General features: G+C 48.8%; 1 protein-coding gene across 1 annotated transcript in view; it reads left to right on the top strand.

Annotated features, from left to right (window-relative positions):
- The window catches only part of LOC116952748 (rho GTPase-activating protein 4-like), a 70,197-nt gene that overhangs the window by 26,355 nt on the left and 18,236 nt on the right, over positions 1–25,606 (top strand). Inside the window, exons 11-15 of the mRNA XM_032972357.2 lie at positions 235–319; positions 1,037–1,064; positions 6,601–6,703; positions 8,161–8,221; positions 8,953–9,030. Coding sequence (XP_032828248.2) covers positions 235–319; positions 1,037–1,064; positions 6,601–6,703; positions 8,161–8,221; positions 8,953–9,030 — 355 coding nt within the window. The remainder of the gene's footprint in view (positions 1–234; positions 320–1,036; positions 1,065–6,600; positions 6,704–8,160; positions 8,222–8,952; positions 9,031–25,606) is intronic.

Genomic DNA, 25,606 nt, shown 5'->3' with positions numbered 1-25,606 from the left:
TCCGGTTTTTTCCTCCCACATTGAGAATCTCAGTTCCACACGAGTCACTTTGTGGAGCTGTCATTTGTGACAGCCTGTTCGCTGCTGACAAAGAGTTATGCAGCTCAGCGGGGCATTCCCTGGCAAATGAAACGAATTAAGTTCATAGTTTAGTAGTCGCCGTGGCTGGGGGCAGCTGACAAAACCCGGAGCGTAGTGTCGGATCTCCCTCACCTCGTGCGCTCCGTTTCTCAGAAGCTGAAGGAGCTGCTGGCCTCAGGCCACGTCGTGTCCCGGCTGCAGGCCAAGCAGCAGCTGATCCACCGGGCATTAGACGACGGTGGGTCGTCATTACCACCACCGTCAACACCACAATCACCACCACCATCGTCATTACCACCACCGTTTTCATCACCACCACCACCATCACCACCACCACCACCACCACCGTCGTCATGATCACCGTCATCATCACTGTCACCGTCATCATCACTGTCATCATCACCACCACCGTCATCATCACCATCGTCATCATCACCACCACCGTCATCATCACCAGCACCACCATCGTCGTCATCATCACCACCACCACCGTTTTCATCACCACCACCGTCATCACCATTGCCACCACCACTTGCGTTGCCATCGTTGTTACCACCACCACCACTACCACCGTAATCATTACCATCACCATGATCATCACCGTCGTCGTCATCATCACCACCATCACTCGCGTCACTACCATCACCACCACCATCACAACCACCAAAAACAAATATCTCCCCTATAGCCTTAACATACAGTTGGAGCAGGTGTTGTTAGCGAGCAGCACCTAGGAGTCCTGATCCGAGTCACGTGAGTCCTGATCCGAGTCCTCGTGAGTCCTGATCCGAGTCCTCGTGAGTCCTGACCAGAGTCACGTGAGTCCTGATCCGAGTCACGTGAGTCCTGATCCGAGTCACGTGAGTCCTGATCCGAGTCACGTGAGTCCTGATCCGAGTCACGTGAGTCCTGATCCGAGTCATATGAGTCCTGATCCGGGTTCTTGTCTTCACAGGTGCAGCGGGAGATCCCAGCAGTGTTCGGTGAGACTCGTCACGCGTGACTCATAACAGCGTGACACTGAGAGCACAGAGCTCGACTAACACACAAAGACCCCCCACGTAGCCTCAACAGACTGTTGGGGCAAGTGCTGTTAGCGAGCACCTGTGAAGACTGGCACGGCACACGAGGGGATGGGTGGCCAGCACCACGCCCGGCCGCCTTTGTCTCCCCAGTGGCGATCTTTACAGATCGCACCGGGTACTCATTTAAGGCTGAGTCGACCTAGGGGTGGCTCAGGACCGGTTCAAATATTCGCCACTGTTATTGACCGTGAGCGGGAACCGAACTCGGGTCGACGGGTCTGTCGCGCAGCGCTCTTCCCGCTACTTACACACAGAGTGGAACATATGTACGTGCGTTAAACTTCTTTCGCACCCTACATAGCCAACCACGCTAATCGGAGGTGCGAGAGGGAGGACAACAAACTAAACACAACAACAACAAGCAGCAGTTCTAAATAAATTAGTTTGTTAATCTAGAGGATGATGACGATTTTAAAGTGCGGCATAGCTCCCAGTGTCTTCCTAACATGGGAAGGAAAAGAGCGTTCCAGACGGCCCCAGGAGCAGCGCATCCGAAAGCGGAGACCACCAGCGCCTGTGCCGATGGCTGAGCCAGAAGCCGCTGTGAGGAGCGCAGGGCCACGTGGGCCGTGCCTCGTGGCTCCGTGGCGACACCAGCGAGCAGCCGAGGTCATGGTCGGTGGTTCATGTGCACCATGGGGAGGGGGGAGCGGTGGTGGAGCGGTTAGCGCTACGCTGCACTACGAACCCGGCGACTCTGGTTCGATTCCCGCTCACGGCGAAGACTGGTGACGACTATCTGAACCGGTCCTGGGTCTCCCCTAGGTCGACTCAGCCTCAAATTAGTACCTGGTGCGGTGTGTAAACATCGCCACTGGGGAGACAAAGGCTGTCGGGCGTGGTGCTGGCCACCCACCCTCTCGTGTACCGTGCCGGCCTTGGTAGGTGCTCGCTAACAGCACTTGCCCCTACAGTCTGTTAAGGCTCCACGGGGGATCTTTGTTTTTGGTGCGACCTCTCCTAACGCATTCGTTCGGCAACCGGAATCGAACCCCGTCACACAGCACGTGCTGCTGATGCTGAGTGCCTCACTGAGCTGTGCAGTCGCTCTTCTTCAGAAGCGACCTCGCTGTCACAAACGGTGGCTCAACAAAAGTGGCTTATCATACGGAAATGTTTAGCAGCAGCCAAAGACTCCAAGCGCGTGTTTCTGAACGTGGAGGGGAAAAGTAGCCGGAGGACCTGGAGAAAAATCCACGCGACCACGGAGAGAGAGAGAGAGAGACGCAAACTCCAAATACACAGTAGGCGTCAGGGTCGGGATGAAACACACGACCTCCTGCATACCAGGCGAGGGAGTTAACATCTCGCCATTTATCAGCACTGTGGATGTGGCTGTAGTCGAGGACACGGGAATCCCATTAGAAGGTCGCGCCCTCCCCATGGCGCACACAAAGCGCTCGCCGCACATGAACCACCGACCATGACCTCGGCTGCTCGCTGGTGTCGCCACGGAGCCACGAGGCACGGCCCACGTGGCCCTGCGCTCGCCATCCTCACAGCGGCTTCTGGCTCAGCCATCGGCACAGGCGCTGGTGGTCTCCGCTTTCGGATGCGCTGCTCCTGGGGCCGTCTGGAACGCTCTTTTCCTTACCATGTTAGGAAGACACTGGGAGCTATGCCGCACTTTAAAATCATCATTATCATCATTATTATCATCTAGATTGACAAACTAATTTCTTTAGAACTGCTGCTGCTGTTGTGTTTAGCTTGTTGTGCTTCACCCCGCACACGCGATTAGCGCTGTTCGCTATGTACGGTGTGAAAGATGTTCCACATACACCGTATATTACTGTGAAAACCAGGAAGGGCTTTCAGACAATGGGTCTTGAGACAGTGAAAAACTCGTGTGTGTGTGTGTGTGAACACCTATTAAGACGTGTGTGTGTGAACACCTATTAAGACGCGTGTGTGTGTGTGAACACCTATTAAGACTCGTGTGTGTGTGTGAACACCTATTAAGACGTGTGTGTGTGTGAACACCTATTAAGACTCGTGTGTGTGTGTGTGAACACCTATTAAGACTCGTGTGTGTGTGAACACCTCTTAAGACTTGTGTGTGTGCACACCTATTAAGACTCGTGTGTGTGTGTGTGAATACCTATTAAGACTTGTGTGTGTGTGTGTGAACACCTATTAAGACTCGTGTGTGTGTGTGTGAACACATATTAAGACTTGTGTGTGAACACCTATTAAGACTTGTGTGTGTGAACACCTATTAAGACTCGTGTGTGTGTGTGTGTGAACACCTATTAAGACTCGTGTGTGTGTGTGAACACTTATTAAGACGTGTGTGTGTGTGAACACCTATTAAGACTCGTGTTTGTGTGTGAACACCTATTAAGACTCGTGTGTGTGTGAACACCTCTTAAGACTTGTGTGTGTGTGAACACCTATTAAGACTCGTGTGTGTGTGTGAACACCTTTTAAGACGTGTGTGTGTGTGCACACCTATTAAGACTCGTGTGTGTGTGTGTGAATACCTATTAAGACTTGTGTGTGTGTGTGAACACCTATTAAGACTCGTGTGTGTGTGTGAACACATATTAAGACTTGTGTGTGAACACCTATTAAGACTTGTGTGTGTGAACACCTATTAAGACTCGTGTGTGTGAACACCTATTAAGACTCGTGTGTGTGTGTGAACACCTATTAAGACTCGTGTGTGTGTGTGAACACCTATTAAGACTTGTGTGTGTGTGTGTGCACACCTATTAAGACTCGTGTGTGTGTGTGTGTGTGCACACCTATTAAGACTCGTGTGTGTGTGTGAACACCTATTACGACTCGTGTGTGTGTGTGTGACCACCTATTAAGACTCGTGTGTGTGTGTGTGTGTGAACACCTATTAAGACGTGTGTGTGTGTGTGTGCACACCTATTAAGACTCGTGTGTGTGTGTGAACACCTATTAAGACTCGTGTGTGTGTGTGTGAACACCCATTAAGACTCGTGTGTGTGTGTGAACACCTATTAAGACTCGTGTGTGTGTGTGTGAACACCTATTAAGACTCGTGTGTGTGTGTGAACACCTATTAAGACGTGTGTGTGTGTGTGAACACCTATTAAGACTTGTGTGTGTGTGTGAACACCTATTAAAACTCGTGTGTGTGTGTGTGAACACCTATTAAGACTCGTGTGTGTGTGTGTGAACACCTATTAAGACTCGTGTGTGTGTGTGAACACCTATTAAGGCTCGTGTGTGTGTGCACACCTATTAAGACTCGTGTGTGTGTGAACACCTATTAAGACTCGTGTGTGTGAACACCTATTAAGACTCGTGTGTGTGTGTGCACACCTATTAAGACTTGTGTGTGTGTGAACACTTATTAAGACTTGTGTGTGTGTGAACACATTAAAACTCGTGTGTGTGTTTGTGTGAACACCTATTAAGACTCATGTGTGTGTGTGAACACCTACAGCGAGAGAAAAAGTATTTGATCCCCTGCTGATTTTGTACATTTGCTCACTGACAAAGAAATGATCAGTCTATAATTTTAATGGTAGGTTTATTTGAACAGTGAGAGACAGAATAACAACAACAAAATCCAGAAAACGTATGTCAAAAATGTTATAAATTGATTTGCATTTTAATGAGAGAAAGATCTATGGCTCCCAGGTGTCTTTTATACAGTTAACGAGCTGAGATTAGGAGCACACTCTTAAAGGGAGTGCTCCTAATCTCAGCTTGTTACCTGTATAAAAGACACCTGTCCACAGAAGCAATCAATCAATCAGATTCCAAACTCTCCACCATGTCCAAGACCAAAGAGCTCTCTAAGGATGTCAGGGACAAGATTGTAGATCTACACAAGGCTGGAATGGGCTACAAGACCATTGCCAAGCAGCTTGGTGAGAAGGTGACAACAGTTGGTGTGATTATTCGCAAATGGAAGAAACACAAAATAACTGTCAATCTCCCTCGGCCTGGGGCTCCATGCAAGATCTTACCTCGTGGAGTTGCAATGATCATGAGAACGGGGAGGAATCAGCCCAGAACTACACGGGAGGATATTGTCAATGATCTCAAGGCATCTGGGACCATAGTCACCAAGTAAACAATTGGTAACACACTACGCCATGAAGGACTGAAATCCTGCAGCGCCCGCAAGGTCCCCTTGCTCAAGAAAGCACATATACATGCCCGTCTGAAGTTTGCCAATGAACATCTGAATGATTCAGAGTACAACTGGGTGAAAGAGTTGTGGTAAGATGAGACCAAAATGGAGCTCTTTGGCATCAACTCAACTCGACGTGTTTGGAGGAGGAGGAATGCTGCCTATGACCCCAAGAACACCATCCCCACCGTCAAACATGGAGGTGGAAACATGCTTTGGGGGTGTTTTTCTGCTACTGGGACAGGACAACTTCACCGCATCAAAGGGACGATGGATGGGGCCATGTACCGTCAAATCTTGGGTGAGAACCTCCTTCCCTCAGCCAGGGCATTGAAAATGGGTCGTGGATGGGTATTCCAGCATGGCAATGACCCAAAACACACGGCCAAGACAACAAAGGAGTGGCTCAAGAAGAAGCACATTAAGGTTCTGGAGTGACCTAGCCAGTCTCCAGACCTTAATCCCATAGAAAATCTGTGGAGGGAGCTGAAGGTTCGAGTTGCCAAACGTCAGCCTCGAAACATTAATGACTTGGAGAAGATCTGCAAAGAGGATTGGGACAAAATCCCTCCTGAGATGTGTGCAAACCTGGTGTCCAATTACAAGAAACGTCTGACCTCTGTGATTGCCAACAAGGGTTTTGCCACCAAGTACTAAGTCATGTTTTGCAGAGGGGTCAAATACTTATTTCCCTCATTAAATTGCAAATCAATTCATAACATTTTTGACATGCGTTTTTCTGGATTTTTTTTGTTATTCTGTCTCTCACTGCTCAAATAAAGCTACCATTAAAATTATAGACTGATAATTTCTTTGTCAGTGGGCAAACGTACAAAATCAGCAGGGGATCAAATACTTTTATCCCTCACTGCATTAACGTAGCATGTAGGAGTTGTAATGACCGACATGCGCCTGTATGGTGCACATGTGCTGCGCAGGGACTGTGTCTGTGCGTGTCTGTGCGTGTCTGTGCTGTGTCTGTGCGTGTCTGTGCTGTGTCTGTGCTGTGTCTGTGCGTGTCTGTGCTGTGTCTGTGCTGTGTCTGTGCGTGTATGTGCTGTGTCTGTGCTGTGTCTGTGCGTGTCTGTGCTGTGTCTGTGCTGTGTCTGGGCTGTGTCTGTGCTGTGTCTGGGCTGTGTCTGTGCTGTGTCTGTGCTGTGTCTGGGCTGTGTCTGTGCTGTGTCTGTGCTGTGTCTCTCTTCTAGCCGATCCTCAAAAATCCTCACCGTAATTTTTTTTTTATTATTGTTTATTGGTGCTGTTGTTTACTGTTGATTGTTGCTGTATGTTGTTGTTGTGGGGGGGGGGGGGGTCAAGGACTTCGTTTGCCCCCCCAAAACCCCATCGCGAACGCGGTCGGAGGCGACCCTCGGTCATCGGCCTACGGCTCTTTGGGGGAGACCTCCTCACCTACATCCAGGTAACCCCCACTCACTCCTCACCTACATCCAGGTAACCCCCACTCACTCCTCACCTACACACAGGTACCACCACTCACTCCTCACCTACATCCAGGTAACCCCCACTCACTCCTCACCTACACACAGGTAACCCCCACTCACTCCTCACCTACACAGAGGTACCCCCACTCACTCCTCACCTACACACAGGTACCACCACTCACCTACACACAGGTACCACCACTCACTCCTCACCTACACACAGGTAACCCCCACTCACTCCTCACCTACACACAGGTACCACCACTCACTCCTCACCTACACAGAGGTACCCCCACTCACTCCTCACCTACACACAGGTACCACCACTCACTCCTCACCTACACACAGGTACCCCCACTCACTCTTCACCTACACACAGGTACCACCACTCACTTCTCACCTATACACAGGTACCACCACTCACTCCTCACCTACACACAGGTACCCCCACTCACCGACACACAGGTACTACCACTCACTCCTCACCTACACACAGGTACCCTCACTCACTCCTCACCGACACACAGGTACCCCCACTCACTCCTCACCTACACACAGGTACCACCACTCACTCCTCACCTACACACAGGTACCCCCACTCACTCTTCACCTACACACAGGTACCACCACTCACTTCTCACCTATACACAGGTACCACCACTCACTCCTCACCTACACACAGGTACCCCCACTCACCGACACACAGGTACCACCACTCACTCCTCACCTACACACAGGTAACCCCCACTCACCTACACACAGGTACCCTCACTCACTCCTCACCGACACACAGGTACCACCACTCACTACTCACCTACACACAGGTACCACCACTCACTCCTCACCGACACACAGGGACCACCACTCACTCCTCACCTACACACAGGTAACCCTCACTCACTCCTCACCGACACACAGGTACCACCACTCACTCCTCACCTACACACATGCACCACCACTCACTCCTCACCTACACACAGGTGGTGAAATATTGTCAATTAACTCCCCCCCAATGCCCGCCATGGTCTGCCCGGCATAGGGAGGTCCTCATCTAGCAGCGGAGTTATACATGCGTGTGTGTGAGTGTGTGTGCGTGTGTGTGTGTGTGCGTGTGTGTGTGAGTGTGCGTGTGTGAGTGTGGCTAGTGCTACGCTGCGCTACGAACCAAGCGATCACAGTTCAATTCTCGCTTGCGGTCAAAACCAGTGACGATTATCTGAATCGGTTGTGGGCCTCCCCTAGATCGACTCAACCAAAAATGAGTACATGGTGCGATGTATAAGCATCTCCACTTTGGAGACAAAGGCGGCCGGGCGTGGTGCTGGCCACCCTCCCCCTCATGTGCCGTGACGGCCTTCATAGGTGCTCGCTAACAGCACTTGCCCCAACAATCTGTGAAGGCTACACGGGGGATCTTTGTGTTTGTGTTCTCCAGGAGTCGGGTCACGTGATCCCCACCGTGGTGGTGAGCTGTGTGCGTTTCATCAACCTGTACGGTGGGTAACCCACCTGGTGCACCACCTACCTGCCTACTCACCCACCAGCCTACCTGTACACCCGCCCACCTGCCTGCGTGTTTACCTGCCTACCTACATACCCACCTACCTGCCTGTCTATCCACCAGCTTGTCTGCCTACCTGTCTACCTACCCACCTACCTGTCTACCTGCCTACCTATACACCTGTTTACCTACCTGCGTGTTTAAATGCCTGCCTGTATAACCATTGGCATGTCTATCTACCTGCCAAACTATCTACCTACCTACATGCCTGCCTAACCATCCGGCTGTGTATTTACCTGCCTGTCTACCTGCCCACCCTCCTGCCTGACTTTGTACCTTTTGGCTGCCTGCCTTCCTGTCTACCAATCAAACTGCCTGTCTACCTGCATGCCTAGCTGGATACCTACCTGTCTATCTACTAATTGTCTACCTACCTGCCTTTATACCTGTCTGCCTAGCTGTATAGTTACCTGCCTATCTACTAATTGTCTACCTACCTGCCTGTCTACCTGTCTACCGAGCTGCACACCTGGCTGCCTGTTTACATACTTAGCTACAAATAAAACTCTCCTGCCACCTGCCTTCTTGCCTGCCTACCTACTATTGAGACTCGTCCTCTACCCTGGTCCCTTGAGTACTCCGTTCGTCACCCGGAATCTACTTGAACTCCTGACACCTGCGAGTGTGTCACCCCTGTTACCCGCGACCTGTGCCCCTGGTCCCCAGGGATGCATCAGCAGGGGATATTCCGGGTCCCCGGGTCACAGGCGGAGGTCAGCGAGATCAAGCATGCCTTCGAACGAGGTGCCTGGAGAACACCTAAACTCCACTCACTCTGTAGGACATGTGGAAATCACACAAACTCCACTCACTCAATCTGTAGAACAGGGGGAGATCACAAACTCCACTCACTCACTCTGTAGAACAGGAGGAGATCACACAAACTCCACTCTCACTCTGTAGAACAGGAGGAGATCACACAAACTCCACTCACTCACTCTGTAGTACAGGGGGAGATCATACAAACTCCACTCACTCACTCTGTAGAACCGGGGGATATCACACAAACTCCACTCACTCTGTAGAACAGGGAGAGATCACACAAACTCCACTCACTCACTCTGTAGAACAGGAGGAGATCACACAAACTCCACTCACTCACTCTGTAGGACAGGGGGAGATCAGACAAACTCCACTCACTCACTCTGTAGTACAGGGGGAGATCACACAAACTCCACTCACTCACTCTGTAGGACAGGGGAGATCACACAAACTCCACTCACTCAATCTGTAAACCAGGGGGAGATCACACAAACTCCACTCACTCACTCTGTAGAACAAGGGGAGATCACACAAACTCCACTCACTCAGTCTGTAGACCAGGGGGAGATCACACAAACTCCACTCACTCTGTAGAACAAGGGGAGATTACACAAACTCCACTCACTCACTCTGTAGAACAGGGAGAGATCACACAAACTCCACTCACTCACTCTGTAGAACAGGAGGAGATCACACAAACTCCACTCACTCTGTAGAACCGGGGGAGATCACACAAACTCCACTCACTCACTCTGTAGAACAGGGGGAGATCACACAAACTCCACTCGCTCACTCTGTAGACCAGGGGGAGATCACACAAACTCCACTCACTCACTCTGTAGAAAAGGGGAGATCACACAAACTCCTCTCACTCACTCTGTAGAACAGGGGGAGAACACAAAAACTCCACTCACTCACTCTGTAGAACAGGGGGAGAACATACAAACTCCACTCACTCACTCTATAGAACAGGGGGGGAACACACAAACTCCACTCACTCGCTCTATAGAACAGGGGGAGATCACACAAACTCCACTCGCTCTGTAGAACAGGGGGAGATCACACAAACTCCACTCACTCTGTAGAACAGGGGGAGAACACACAAACTCCACTCACTCACTCTGTAGAACAGGAGGAGATTACACAAACTCCACTCACTCACTCTGTAGAACGGGAGGAGATTACACAAACTCCACTCACTCACTCTGTAGACCAGGGAGAGATCACAAAAACTCCACTCACTCTGTAGAACAAGGGGAGATCACACAAACTCCACTGACTCACTCTGTAGGACATGTGGAAATCACACAAACTCCACTCACTCAATCTGTAGAACAGGGGGAGATCACAAACTCCACTCACTCACTCTGTAGAACAGGAGGAGATCACACAAACTCCACTCACTCACTCTGTAGAACAGGAGGAGATCACACAAACTCCACTCACTCACTCTGTAGTACAGGGGGAGATCATACAAACTCCACTCACTCACTCTGTAGAACCGGGGGATATCACACAAACTCCACTCACTCTGTAGAACAGGGAGAGATCACACAAACTCCAATCACTCACTCTGTAGAACAGGAGGAGATCACACAAACTCCACTCACTCACTCTGTAGGACAGGGGGAGATCACACAAACTCCACTCACTCACTCTGTAGTACAGGGAGAGATCACACAAACTCCACTCACTCACTCTGTAGGACAGGGGGAGATCACACAAACTCCACTCACTCACTCTGTGGACCGGGGGAAGATCACACAAACTCCACTCACTCACTCTGTAAAACAAGGGGAGATCACACAAACTCCACTCACTCACTCTGTAGAACAGGGGGAGATCACACAAACTTCACTCACTCACTCTGTAGAACAGGGGGAGATCACACAAACTCCACTCACTCTGTAGAACAGGGGGAGAACACACACACTCCACTCACTCACTCTGTAGAACAGGAGGAGAACACACAAACTCCACTCACTCACTCTGTAGAACAGGGGGAGATTACACAAACTCCACTCACTCACTCTGTAGAACAGGGGGAGATTACACAAACTCAACTCACTCTGTAGAACAGCGGGAGATCACACAAACTCCACTCACTCACTCTGTAGTACAGGGGGAGATCACACAAACTCCACTCACTCACTCTGTAGGACAGGGGGAGATCACACAAACTCCACTCACTCACTCTGTGGACCGGGGGAAGATCACACAAACTCCACTCACTCACTCTGTAAAACAAGGGGAGATCACACAAACTCCACTCACTCACTCTGTAGAACAGGGGGAGATCACACAAACTTCACTCACTCACTCTGTAGAACAGGGGGAGATCACACAAACTCCACTCACTCTGTAGAACAGGGGGAGAACACACACACTCCACTCACTCACTCTGTAGAGCAGGAGGAGAACACACAAACTCCACTCACTCACTCTGTAGAACAGGGGGAGATTACACAAACTCCACTCACTCACTCTGTAGAACAGGGGGAGATTACACAAACTCAACTCACTCTGTAGAACAGCGGGAGATCACACAAACTCCACTCACTCACTCTGTAGAACAGGGGGAGATCACACAAACTCCACTCACTCACTCTGTAGAACAGGGGAAGATCACACAAACTCCACTCACTCTGTAGAACAGGGGGAGATCACACAAACTCCACTCACTCACTCTGTAGGACAGGGGGAGATCACACAAACTCCACTCACTCACTCTGTAGAACAGGGGGAGAACACACAAACTCCACTCACTCACTCTGTAGAACATGGGGAGAACACACAAACTCCACTCACTCACTCTGTAGAACAGGGGGAGATCACACAAACTCCTCTCACTCACTCTGTAGAACAGGGGGAGAACACAAAAACTCCACTCGCTCTGTAGAACAGGGGGAGAACACACAAACTCCACTCACTCTATAGAACAGGGGGAGATTACACAAACTCCACTCAATCACTCTGTAGAACAGAGGGAGAACACACAAACTCCACTCACTCTATAGAACAGGGGGAGATCATACAAACTCGACTCGCTCTGTAGAACAGGGGGAGAACATAAAAACTCCACTCACTCTGTAGAACAGGGGTAGATCACATAAACTCCACTCTGTAGAACAGGGGGAGATCACACAAACTGCACTCACTCACTCTGTAGAACAGGGGGAGAACATACAAACTCCACTCACTCACTCTATAGAACAGGGGGAGAACACACAAACTCCACTCACTCACTCTGTAGAACAGGAGGAGATCACACAAACTCCACTCACTCACTCTGTAGTACAGGGGGAGATCATACAAACTCCACTCACTCACTCTGTAGAACCGGGGGATATCACACAAACTCCACTCACTCTGTAGAACAGGGAGAGATCACACAAACTCCAATCACTCACTCTGTAGAACAGGAGGAGATCACACAAACTCCACTCACTCACTCTGTAGGACAGGGGGAGATCACACAAACTCCACTCACTCACTCTGTAGTACAGGGAGAGATCACACAAACTCCACTCACTCACTCTGTAGGACAGGGGGAGATCACACAAACTCCACTCACTCACTCTGTGGACCGGGGGAAGATCACACAAACTCCACTCACTCACTCTGTAAAACAAGGGGAGATCACACAAACTCCACTCACTCACTCTGTAGAACAGGGGGAGATCACACAAACTTCACTCACTCACTCTGTAGAACAGGGGGAGATCACACAAACTCCACTCACTCTGTAGAACAGGGGGAGAACACACACACTCCACTCACTCACTCTGTAGAACAGGAGGAGAACACACAAACTCCACTCACTCACTCTGTAGAACAGGGGGAGATTACACAAACTCCACTCACTCACTCTGTAGAACAGGGGGAGATTACACAAACTCAACTCACTCTGTAGAACAGCGGGAGATCACACAAACTCCACTCACTCACTCTGTAGTACAGGGGGAGATCACACAAACTCCACTCACTCACTCTGTAGGACAGGGGGAGATCACACAAACTCCACTCACTTACTCTGTGGACCGGGGGAAGATCACACAAACTCCACTCACTCACTCTGTAAAACAAGGGGAGATCACACAAACTCCACTCACTCACTCTGTAGAACAGGGGGAGATCACACAAACTTCACTCACTCACTCTGTAGAACAGGGGGAGATCACACAAACTCCACTCACTCTGTAGAACAGGGGGAGAACACACACACTCCACTCACTCACTCTGTAGAACAGGAGGAGAACACACAAACTCCACTCACTCACTCTGTAGAACAGGGGGAGATTACACAAACTCCACTCACTCACTCTGTAGAACAGGGGGAGATTACACAAACTCAACTCACTCTGTAGAACAGCGGGAGATCACACAAACTCCACTCACTCACTCTGTAGAACAGGGGGAGATCACACAAACTCCACTCACTCACTCTGTAGAACAGGGGAAGATCACACAAACTCCACTCACTCTGTAGAACAGGGGGAGATCACACAAACTCCACTCACTCACTCTGTAGGACAGGGGGAGATCACACAAACTCCACTCACTCACTCTGTAGAACAGGGGGAGAACACACAAACTCCACTCACTCACTCTGTAGAACATGGGGAGAACACACAAACTCCACTCACTCACTCTGTAGAACAGGGGGAGATCACACAAACTCCTCTCACTCACTCTGTAGAACAGGGGGAGAACACAAAAACTCCACTCGCTCTGTAGAACAGGGGGAGAACACACAAACTCCACTCACTCTATAGAACAGGGGGAGATTACACAAACTCCACTCAATCACTCTGTAGAACAGAGGGAGAACACACAAACTCCACTCACTCTATAGAACAGGGGGAGATCATACAAACTCGACTCGCTCTGTAGAACAGGGGGAGAACATAAAAACTCCACTCACTCTGTAGAACAGGGGGAGATCACATAAACTCCACTCTGTAGAACAGGGGGAGATCACACAAACTGCACTCACTCACTCTGTAGAACAGGGGGAGAACATACAAACTCCACTCACTCACTCTATAGAACAGGGGGAGAACACACAAACTCCACTCACTCACTCTATAGAACAGGGGGAGATCACACAAACTCCACTCGCTCTGTAGAACACGGGGAGATCACACAAACTCCACTCACTCACTCTGTAGAACAGGAGGAGATTACACAAACTCCACTCATTCACTCTGTAGGACAGGGGGAGATCACACAAACTCCACTCGCTCACTCTTTAGAACAGGGGGAGATCACACAAACTCCACTCACTCACTCTGTAGACCAGGGGGAGATCACACAAACTCCTCTCACTCACTCTGTAGAACAAGGGGAGAATACAAAAACTCCACTCACTCACTCTGTAGGACAGGGAAAGATCACACAAACTCCACTCACTCTGTAGAACAGGGGGAGAACATACAAACTCCACTCACTCTATAGAACAGGGGGAGAACACACAAACTCCACTCACTCACTCTATTGAACAGGGGGAGATCACACAAACTCCACTCACTCACTCTGTGGACCGGGGGAAGATCACACAAACTCCACTCACTCACTCTGTAAAACAAGGGGAGATCACACAAACTCCACTCACTCACTCTGTAGAACAGGGGGAGATCACACAAACTTCACTCACTCACTCTGTAGAACAGGGGGAGATCACACAAACTCCACTCACTCTGTAGAACAGGGGGAGAACACACACACTCCACTCACTCACTCTGTAGAACAGGAGGAGAACACACAAACTCCACTCACTCACTCTGTAGAACAGGGGGAGATTACACAAACTCCACTCACTCACTCTGTAGAACAGGGGGAGATTACACAAACTCAACTCACTCTGTAGAACAGCGGGAGATCACACAAACTCCACTCACTCACTCTGTAGAACAGGGGGAGATCACACAAACTCCACTCACTCACTCTGTAGAACAGGGGAAGATCACACAAACTCCACTCACTCTGTAGAACAGGGGGAGATCACAAAAACTCCACTCACTCACTCTGTAGGACAGGGGGAGATCACACAAACTCCACTCACTCACTCTGTAGAACAGGGGGAGAACACACAAACTCCACTCACTCACTCTGTAGAACATGGGGAGAACACACAAACTCCACTCACTCACTCTGTAGAACAGGGGGAGATCACACAAACTCCTCTCACTCACTCTGTAGAACAGGGGGAGAACACAAAAACTCCACGCGCTCTGTAGAACAGGGGGAGAACACACAAACTCCACTCACTCTATAGAACAGGGGGAGATTACACAAACTCCACTCAATCACTCTGTAGAACAGAGGGAGAACACACAAACTCCACTCACTCTATAGAACAGGGGGAGATCATACAAACTCGACTCGCTCTGTAGAACAGGGGGAGAACATAAAAACTCCACTCACTCTGTAGAACAGGGGGAGATCACATAAACTCCACTCTGTAGAACAGGGGGAGATCACACAAACTGCACTCACTCACTCTGTAGAACAGGGGGAGAACATACAAACTCCACTCACTCACTCTATAGAACAGGGGGAGAACACACAAACTCCACTCACTCACTCTATAGAACAGGGGGAGATCACACAAACTCCACTCGCTCTGTAGAACACGGGGAGATCACACAAACTCCACTCACTCACTCTGTAGAACAGGAGGAGAACACAAAAACTCCACTCACTCACTCTGTCGGACAGGGAAAGATCACACAAACTCCACTCACTCTGTAGAACAGGGGGAGAACATACAAACTCCACTCACTCACTCTATAGAACAGGGGGAGAACACACAAACTCCACTCACTCACTCTATAGAACAGGGGGAGATCACACAAACTCCACTCGCTCTGTAGAACACGGGGAGATCACACAAACTCCACTCACTCACTCTGTAGAACAGGGGGAGATTACACAAACTCCACTCACTCACTCTGTAGAACAGTGGGAGATCACACAAACCCCACTCACTCACTCTGTAGAACAGGGGGAGATCACACAAACTCCACTCACTATGTAGAACAGGGGGAGATCACACAAACGCCACTCACTCACTCTGTGGAACAGGGGGAGATCACACAAACTCCACTCACTCTGTAGAATAGGGGGAGATCACACAAACGCCACTCACTCACTCTGTAGGACAGGGGGAGATCACACACACTCCACTCACTCACTCTGTAGGACAGGGCGAGAACACACACACTCCACTCACTCACTCTGTAGAACAGGAGGAGAACACACAAACTCCACTCACTCACTCTGTAGAACAGGGGGAGATTACACAAACTCCACTCACTCACTCTGTAGAACAGGGGGAGATTACACAAACTCAACTCACTCTGTAGAACAGCGGGAGATCACACAAACTCCACTCACTCACTCTGTAGAACAGGGGGAGATCACACAAACTCCACTCACTCACTCTGTAGAACAGGGGAAGATCACACAAACTCCACTCACTCTGTAGAACAGGGGGAGATCACACAAACTCCACTCACTCACTCTGTAGGACAGGGGGAGATCACACAAACTCCACTCACTCACTCTGTAGAACAGGGGGAGAACACACAAACTCCACTCACTCACTCTGTAGAACATGGGGAGAACACACAAACTCCACTCACTCACTCTGTAGAACAGGGGGAGATCACACAAACTCCTCTCACTCACTCTGTAGAACAGGGGGAGAACACAAAAACTCCACTCGCTCTGTAGAACAGGGGGAGAACACACAAACTCCACTCACTCTATAGAACAGGGGGAGATTACACAAACTCCACTCAATCACTCTGTAGAACAGAGGGAGAACACACAAACTCCACTCACTCTATAGAACAGGGGGAGATCATACAAACTCGACTCGCTCTGTAGAACAGGGGGAGAACATAAAAACTCCACTCACTCTGTAGAACAGGGGGAGATCACATAAACTCCACTCTGTAGAACAGGGGGAGATCACACAAACTGCACTCACTCACTCTGTAGAACAGGGGGAGAACATACAAACTCCACTCACTCACTCTATAGAACAGGGGGAGAACACACAAACTCCACTCACTCACTCTGTAGAACAGGAGGAGATCACACAAACTCCACTCACTCACTCTGTAGTACAGGGGGAGATCATACAAACTCCACTCACTCACTCTGTAGAACCGGGGGATATCACACAAACTCCACTCACTCTGTAGAACAGGGAGAGATCACACAAACTCCAATCACTCACTCTGTAGAACAGGAGGAGATCACACAAACTCCACTCACTCACTCTGTAGGACAGGGGGAGATCACACAAACTCCACTCACTCACTCTGTAGTACAGGGAGAGATCACACAAACTCCACTCACTCACTCTGTAGGACAGGGGGAGATCACACAAACTCCACTCACTCACTCTGTGGACCGGGGGAAGATCACACAAAATCCACTCACTCACTCTGTAAAACAAGGGGAGATCACACAAACTCCACTCACTCACTCTGTAGAACAGGGGGAGATCACACAAACTTCACTCACTCACTCTGTAGAACAGGGGGAGATCACACAAACTCCACTCACTCTGTAGAACAGGGGGAGAACACACACACTCCACTCACTCACTCTGTAGAACAGGAGGAGAACACACAAACTCCACTCACTCACTCTGTAGAACAGGGGGAGATTACACAAACTCCACTCACTCACTCTGTAGAACAGGGGGAGATTACACAAACTCAACTCACTCTGTAGAACAGCGGGAGATCACACAAACTCCACTCACTCACTCTGTAGTACAGGGGGAGATCACACAAACTCCACTCACTCACTCTGTAGGACAGGGGGAGATCACACAAACTCCACTCACTTACTCTGTGGACCGGGGGAAGATCACACAAACTCCACTCACTCACTCTGTAAAACAAGGGGAGATCACACAAACTCCACTCACTCACTCTGTAGAACAGGGGGAGATCACACAAACTTCACTCACTCACTCTGTAGAACAGGGGGAGATCACACAAACTCCACTCACTCTGTAGAACAGGGGGAGAACACACACACTCCACTCACTCACTCTGTAGAACAGGAGGAGAACACACAAACTCCACTCACTCACTCTGTAGAACAGGGGGAGATTACACAAACTCCACTCACTCACTCTGTAGAACAGGGGGAGATTACACAAACTCAACTCACTCTGTAGAACAGCGGGAGATCACACAAACTCCACTCACTCACTCTGTAGAACAGGGGGAGATCACACAAACTCCACTCACTCACTCTGTAGAACAGGGGAAGATCACACAAACTCCACTCACTCTGTAGAACAGGGGGAGATCACACAAACTCCACTCACTCACTCTGTAGGACAGGGGGAGATCACACAAACTCCACTCACTCACTCTGTAGAACAGGGGGAGAACACACAAACTCCACTCACTCACTCTGTAGAACATGGGGAGAACACACAAACTCCACTCACTCACTCTGTAGAACAGGGGGAGATCACACAAACTCCTCTCACTCACTCTGTAGAACAGGGGGAGAACACAAAAACTCCACTCGCTCTGTAGAACAGGGGGAGAACACACAAACTCCACTCACTCTATAGAACAGGGGGAGATTACACAAACTCCACTCAATCACTCTGTAGAACAGAGGGAGAACACACAAACTCCACTCACTCTATAGAACAGGGGGAGATCATACAAACTCGACTCGCTCTGTAGAACAGGGGGAGAACATAAAAACTCCACTCACTCTGTAGAACAGGGGGAGATCACATAAACTCCACTCTGTAGAACAGGGGGAGATCACACAAACTGCACTCACTCACTCTGTAGAACAGGGGGAGAACATACAAACTCCACTCACTCACTCTATAGAACAGGGGGAGAACACACAAACTCCACTCACTCACTCTATAGAACAGGGGGAGATCACACAAACTCCACTCGCTCTGTAGAACACGGGGAGATCACACAAACTCCACTCACTCACTCTGTAGAACAGGAGGAGATTACACAAACTCCACTCATTCACTCTGTAGGACAGGGGGAGATCACACAAACTCCACTCGCTCACTCTTTAGAACAGGGGGAGATCACACAAACTCCACTCACTCACTCTGTAGACCAGGGGGAGATCACACAAACTCCTCTCACTCACTCTGTAGAACAAGGGGAGAATACAAAAACTCCACTCACTCACTCTGTAGGACAGGGAAAGATCACACAAACTCCACTCACTCTGTAGAACAGGGGGAGAACATACAAACTCCACTCACTCTATAGAACAGGGGGAGAACACACAAACTCCACTCACTCACTCTATTGAACAGGGGGAGATCACACAAACTCCACTCACTCACTCTGTGGACCGGGGGAAGATCACACAAACTCCACTCACTCACTCTGTAAAACAAGGGGAGATCACACAAACTCCACTCACTCACTCTGTAGAACAGGGGGAGATCACACAAACTTCACTCACTCACTCTGTAGAACAGGGGGAGATCACACAAACTCCACTCACTCTGTAGAACAGGGGGAGAACACACACACTCCACTCACTCACTCTGTAGAACAGGAGGAGAACACACAAACTCCACTCACTCACTCTGTAGAACAGGGGGAGATTACACAAACTCCACTCACTCACTCTGTAGAACAGGGGGAGATTACACAAACTCAACTCACTCTGTAGAACAGCGGGAGATCACACAAACTCCACTCACTCACTCTGTAGAACAGGGGGAGATCACACAAACTCCACTCACTCACTCTGTAGAACAGGGGAAGATCACACAAACTCCACTCACTCTGTAGAACAGGGGGAGATCACACAAACTCCACTCACTCACTCTGTAGGACAGGGGGAGATCACACAAACTCCACTCACTCACTCTGTAGAACAGGGGGAGAACACACAAACTCCACTCACTCACTCTGTAGAACATGGGGAGAACACACAAACTCCACTCACTCACTCTGTAGAACAGGGGGAGATCACACAAACTCCTCTCACTCACTCTGTAGAACAGGGGGAGAACACAAAAACTCCACGCGCTCTGTAGAACAGGGGGAGAACACACAAACTCCACTCACTCTATAGAACAGGGGGAGATTACACAAACTCCACTCAATCACTCTGTAGAACAGAGGGAGAACACACAAACTCCACTCACTCTATAGAACAGGGGGAGATCATACAAACTCGACTCGCTCTGTAGAACAGGGGGAGAACATAAAAACTCCACTCACTCTGTAGAACAGGGGGAGATCACATAAACTCCACTCTGTAGAACAGGGGGAGATCACACAAACTGCACTCACTCACTCTGTAGAACAGGGGGAGAACATACAAACTCCACTCACTCACTCTATAGAACAGGGGGAGAACACACAAACTCCACTCACTCACTCTATAGAACAGGGGGAGATCACACAAACTCCACTCGCTCTGTAGAACACGGGGAGATCACACAAACTCCACTCACTCACTCTGTAGAACAGGAGGAGAACACAAAAACTCCACTCACTCACTCTGTCGGACAGGGAAAGATCACACAAACTCCACTCACTCTGTAGAACAGGGGGAGAACATACAAACTCCACTCACTCACTCTATAGAACAGGGGGAGAACACACAAACTCCACTCACTCACTCTATAGAACAGGGGGAGATCACACAAACTCCACTCGCTCTGTAGAACACGGGGAGATCACACAAACTCCACTCACTCACTCTGTAGAACAGGGGGAGATTACACAAACTCCACTCACTCACTCTGTAGAACAGTGGGAGATCACACAAACCCCACTCACTCACTCTGTAGAACAGGGGGAGATCACACAAACTCCACTCACTATGTAGAACAGGGGGAGATCACACAAACGCCACTCACTCACTCTGTGGAACAGGGGGAGATCACACAAACTCCACTCACTCTGTAGAATAGGGGGAGATCACACAAACGCCACTCACTCACTCTGTAGGACAGGGGGAGATCACACACACTCCACTCACTCACTCTGTAGGACAGGGCGAGAACACACAAACTCCACTCACTCACTCTGTAAAACAGGAGAAGATCACACAAACTCCACTCACTTACTCTGTAGAACAGGAGGAGATCACACAAACTCCACTCACTCACTCTGTAGACCAGGGGGAGATCACCCAAACTCCACTCACTCTGTAGAACAAGGGGAGATCACACAAACTCCACTGACTCACTCTGTGGGACAGGGAAAGATCACACAAACTCCACTCACTCTGTAGACCAAGGGGAGATTATACAAACTCCACTCACTCACTCTGTAGACCAGGGGAAGATCACACAAACTCCCCTCACTCACTCTGTAGAACAAGGGGAGATCACACAAACTCCACTCACTCACTCTGTAGACCAGGGGGAGATCACACAATCGCCACTCACTCACTCTGTAGAACAGGGGGAGATCACACAAACCCCACTCACTCTGTAGAACAGGGGGAGATCACACAAACTCCACTCGCTCTGTAGAACAGGGAGAGATCACACAAACTCCACTCACTCTGTAGAACAGGGGGAGAACACACACATTCCACTCACTCACTCTGTAAAACAGGAGGAGAACACACAAACTCCACTCACTCACTCTGTATAACAGGGGGAGATTACACAAACTCCACTCACTCACTCTGTAGAACAGGGGGAGATCACACAAACTCCACTCACTCACTCTGTAGAACAGGGGGAGATCACACAAACTCCACTCACTCACTCTGTAGAACAGGGGGAGATCACACAAACTCCACTCACTCACTCTGTAGAACAGGGGGAGATCACACAAACTCCACTCACTCACTCTGTAGAACAGGGGGAGATCACACAAACTCCACTCACTCTGTGGAACAGGGGGAGATCACACAAACGCCACTCACTCACTCTGTAGGACAGGGGGAGATCACACAAACTCCACTCACTCACTCTGTAGAACAGGGGGAGAACACACAAACTCCACTCACTCACTCTGTAGAACAGGGGGAGATCACACAAACTTCACTCACTCTGTAGAACAGGGGGAGAACACACAAACTCCACTCACTCACTCTGTAGAACAGGGGGAGAACACACAAACTCCACTCACTCTGTAGAACAGGGGGAGATCACACAAACTCCACTCACTCACTCTGTAAGACAGGGGGAGATCACACAAACTCCACTCACTCTGTAGAACAGGGGGAGAACACACAAACTCCACTCACTCACTCTGTAGAACAGGGAAAGATCACACAAACTCCACTCACTCTGTAGAACAGGGGGAGAACACACAAACTCCACTCACTCTGTAGGACAGGGGGAGAACACACAAACTCCACTCACTCACTCCGTAGAACAGGGGGAGATCACACAAACTCCACTCGCTCTGTAGAACAGGGGGAGATCATACAAACTCCACTCACTCTGTACAACAGGGGGAGAACATACAAACTCCACTCACTCACTCTGTAGGACAGGGGGAGATCACAGACACTCCATTCACTTTATACGTATCTGTATCCCTGTATCTTTGTCTGCATCTCTGCAGAGTATACCACTGTATATCTGAGTGTGTCTGTATCTCTGTATATGTACGTGTGTTCATATCTATGTATGTATATGCGTGTATATCTCTACATGTGTCTGTATCTCTGTATGTATCTCTGTGTATATATCTCTGTATGGATGTATTTGTGTCTGTATATATCTGTATTTGTTTGTGTATCTTCCTATGTATCTCTGTATATCTTTGTTTGTATTTGTGTCTGTATCTGTTTATCTCGGTGTCAATCTCTGTATGTACTGTGTCTCTGTATGCATCTGCGTGTGTGTGTATATATCTTTGTATGTATTTGTGTCTGTATCTGTTTATCTCGGTGTCAATCTCTGTATGTATCTCTGTATGCATCTGCGTGTGTATGTATATCTTTTCTGTGGGGAGCGGTAGTGTAGCTGTTAGCGCGCTGCGCTATGAACCCGGCAACTCGAGTTCAATTCCCGCTCACGGCCAACACCAGTGACGATTATCTGAACCGGTCCTGGGCCTCTCCTAGGTCGACTCAGCCTCAAATTAGTACCTGGTGTGGTGTATAAACATTGCCACTAGGGAGACAAATACGGTCGGGCGTGGTGCTGGCCACCCACCCCCTCGTGTACCGTTCCGGCCTTCATAGGTGCTCGCTAACAGCACTTGCCCTGATAGTCTGTTAAGGCTATATGGGGGATCTTTGTTCTTTGCTTGTATATCTTTGTACGTCTATACAGTATATATGTGTGTCTATATATTTCTGTATACCTGTGTGGTGTTGTATATGCCGGGTATTGAAAATTTGATGAAAATAATAAAAAATAATTTAAAAAATGCGTAATTATCCGAAATGATAGTAAATTATGTATGTATGTGCATAATTTATGCTAATTCGAGAGATACTCGTATTAATTTATGCGAATGTATGCGATTATGCTAATGCGAGTCGTTATGATAATTAGGCCCTGCCTCGCTGACGAGGGTCGTATCATCAATCGGGATAAGACAACGAATTGTATGAAGTTATGCAGGTGTGCTGCCAGTACCCCAGATTAAGTTCGGATTCGTTTCTAGGTTCGTATTATCGATCGGTATAATATAATTATTCTCGCCTTAACATTTACTGATTATGTATTAGTGTGTTTTATGTCAGGTCTCCAAATTCAAATCTCACCGCAGGATACAGTTCTTATAATTAAGATTATTACGCATGAACTCAGGAAAGAAACACTCAAACACTTCTGTGTTAAGCAATTTTAATTTCTAAACAAAACCTTAACAATTCTAGATTTAAAGCTTTCGTGACTGCAAGGATCCATACTCTTTGGTTCTATTGGGTAAAGTCACGTAGGTAAAAAATAAAATAACAAAAATCACGACGTTTCGACCACAACACAAGTGGCCTTCATCAGGTGAAGGGACCAACCTGTCCGGAGGACAGCGTTGGAGTGAAAAAAGTCAAGCGCAGGTCGCCTCCTTTAATCTGTGAGTGGGTAAACAGAAAAGACGCCTTGACAAAGGCATTAGCATAAAATGTAAAGCTGTGCAAGCTCGCAAATAGAATCAAAGATACATTAGCACCACCGTGAGAGTTGTAAAGCTGTGCAAGCTCGCAAATAGAATCAAAGATAAAAGACGCCTTGACAAAGGAATTAGCATTATTCTATTTGCGAGCTTGCACAGCTGTACATTTTATGCTAATTCCTTTGTCAAGGCGTCTTTTCTGTTTACCCACTCACAGCTTAAAGGAGGCGACCTGCGCTTGACTTTTTTCACTCCAACGCTGTCCTCCGGACAGGTTGGTCCCTTCACCTGATGAAGGCCACTTGTGTTGTGGTCGAAACGTCGTGATTTTTGTTATTTTATTTTTTACCTACGTGACTTTACCCAATAGAACCAAAGAGTATAAAACCTTAACACTCTAGTATGTGAATTCTTATGCTTGAAATTGTCAACACAGTACTCCAGATGTTCCCCTCGTTGATCCATACATTTAACCCTCAATGATTACATTTGTTAACCGGGTAACAGAACAATTGATTACTTCCTCAGAGTAACACTAGCATATACGGCGATAGGAACCAAAAGTCATTAAAAATTCATGCGACGATATTCATACGAAAGGCGATAAAAGCAAAGTACTATACCCCAAAGGCAAAAGTATACGTCAATAGATTAATCGGCAAGATTATATAATTAACGAAATGTCTTGGAATAAGGGTGTACGACGGGGTGTGTGCTCTCCCATGGAAGATTCTTATCTTTGGCTAAGTTTTTTATTAATTCGTGGACAAGATTATATGATAAAGAAACAGGTTTAACACGATATTCTCTTTGTGAGCGTGTAGAATCGTGACAAAGGTTTCAAAAGTTTAGTTTGTATCGATGAATCTATTGGTAATTTATGCTATTGGAAGTAAAATCACGTAAAACAAAAAAAGAAAAAATTGACGTACTTATAAACGACGTATTCTTATCACTCGATGAGCCGCGATGCCTTCACGGCCAGCTGATTGTTCATGCACTTTATAATTCGTCTTCTTATTAATGATTCATGTATGTGTTGAGTGGGGATGGTATGGGTTGAGTGGAAATGTGTTCTTGATCAATTATTTGCGTCAAGCAGACGCCAGGTGATGCGTTGTAATGTGTGGCAGTGTGCGTATCGTACGGATAGCTGGGTTCTCCTTCTTTCACACGGGCGGCCGGAGTTCGGTCCCACAGCTGGTTGGACGAGTTGGCACGACGCTCGCCGCCGTTGCGCGATGATCCGTCGTCAGATAGCGCCGGGACCTCGTCCGCTGGCTGCAGTTCCTCTCTCTCGTCTTGGTTCCCAGCTGGTGCCAGTCGGTGTGCGTGTGGGTCGAACCCACGGCGCGCTCGCTGGCGCTGACACTCCTGCTCACGGGCGGCTGGTCGGGCTCTTTCCCCTGCTGGATGAGCCAAGTCGGCACAACGCTTGTCCGCTGGCAGCTGTCACCCTTGCTTAGTGACGCTGGTGG

Source organism: Petromyzon marinus, chromosome 48 (assembly GCF_048934315.1).
Source record: "Petromyzon marinus isolate PM22_M1 ecotype Great Lakes invasive population chromosome 48, UKy_Petmar_22M1.pri1.0, whole genome shotgun sequence".
Taxonomy (NCBI): domain Eukaryota; kingdom Metazoa; phylum Chordata; class Hyperoartia; order Petromyzontiformes; family Petromyzontidae; genus Petromyzon; species Petromyzon marinus.
The sequence above is the reverse complement of the archived record's forward strand: the minus strand, read 5'-3'. Positions and strand labels throughout refer to the sequence as shown.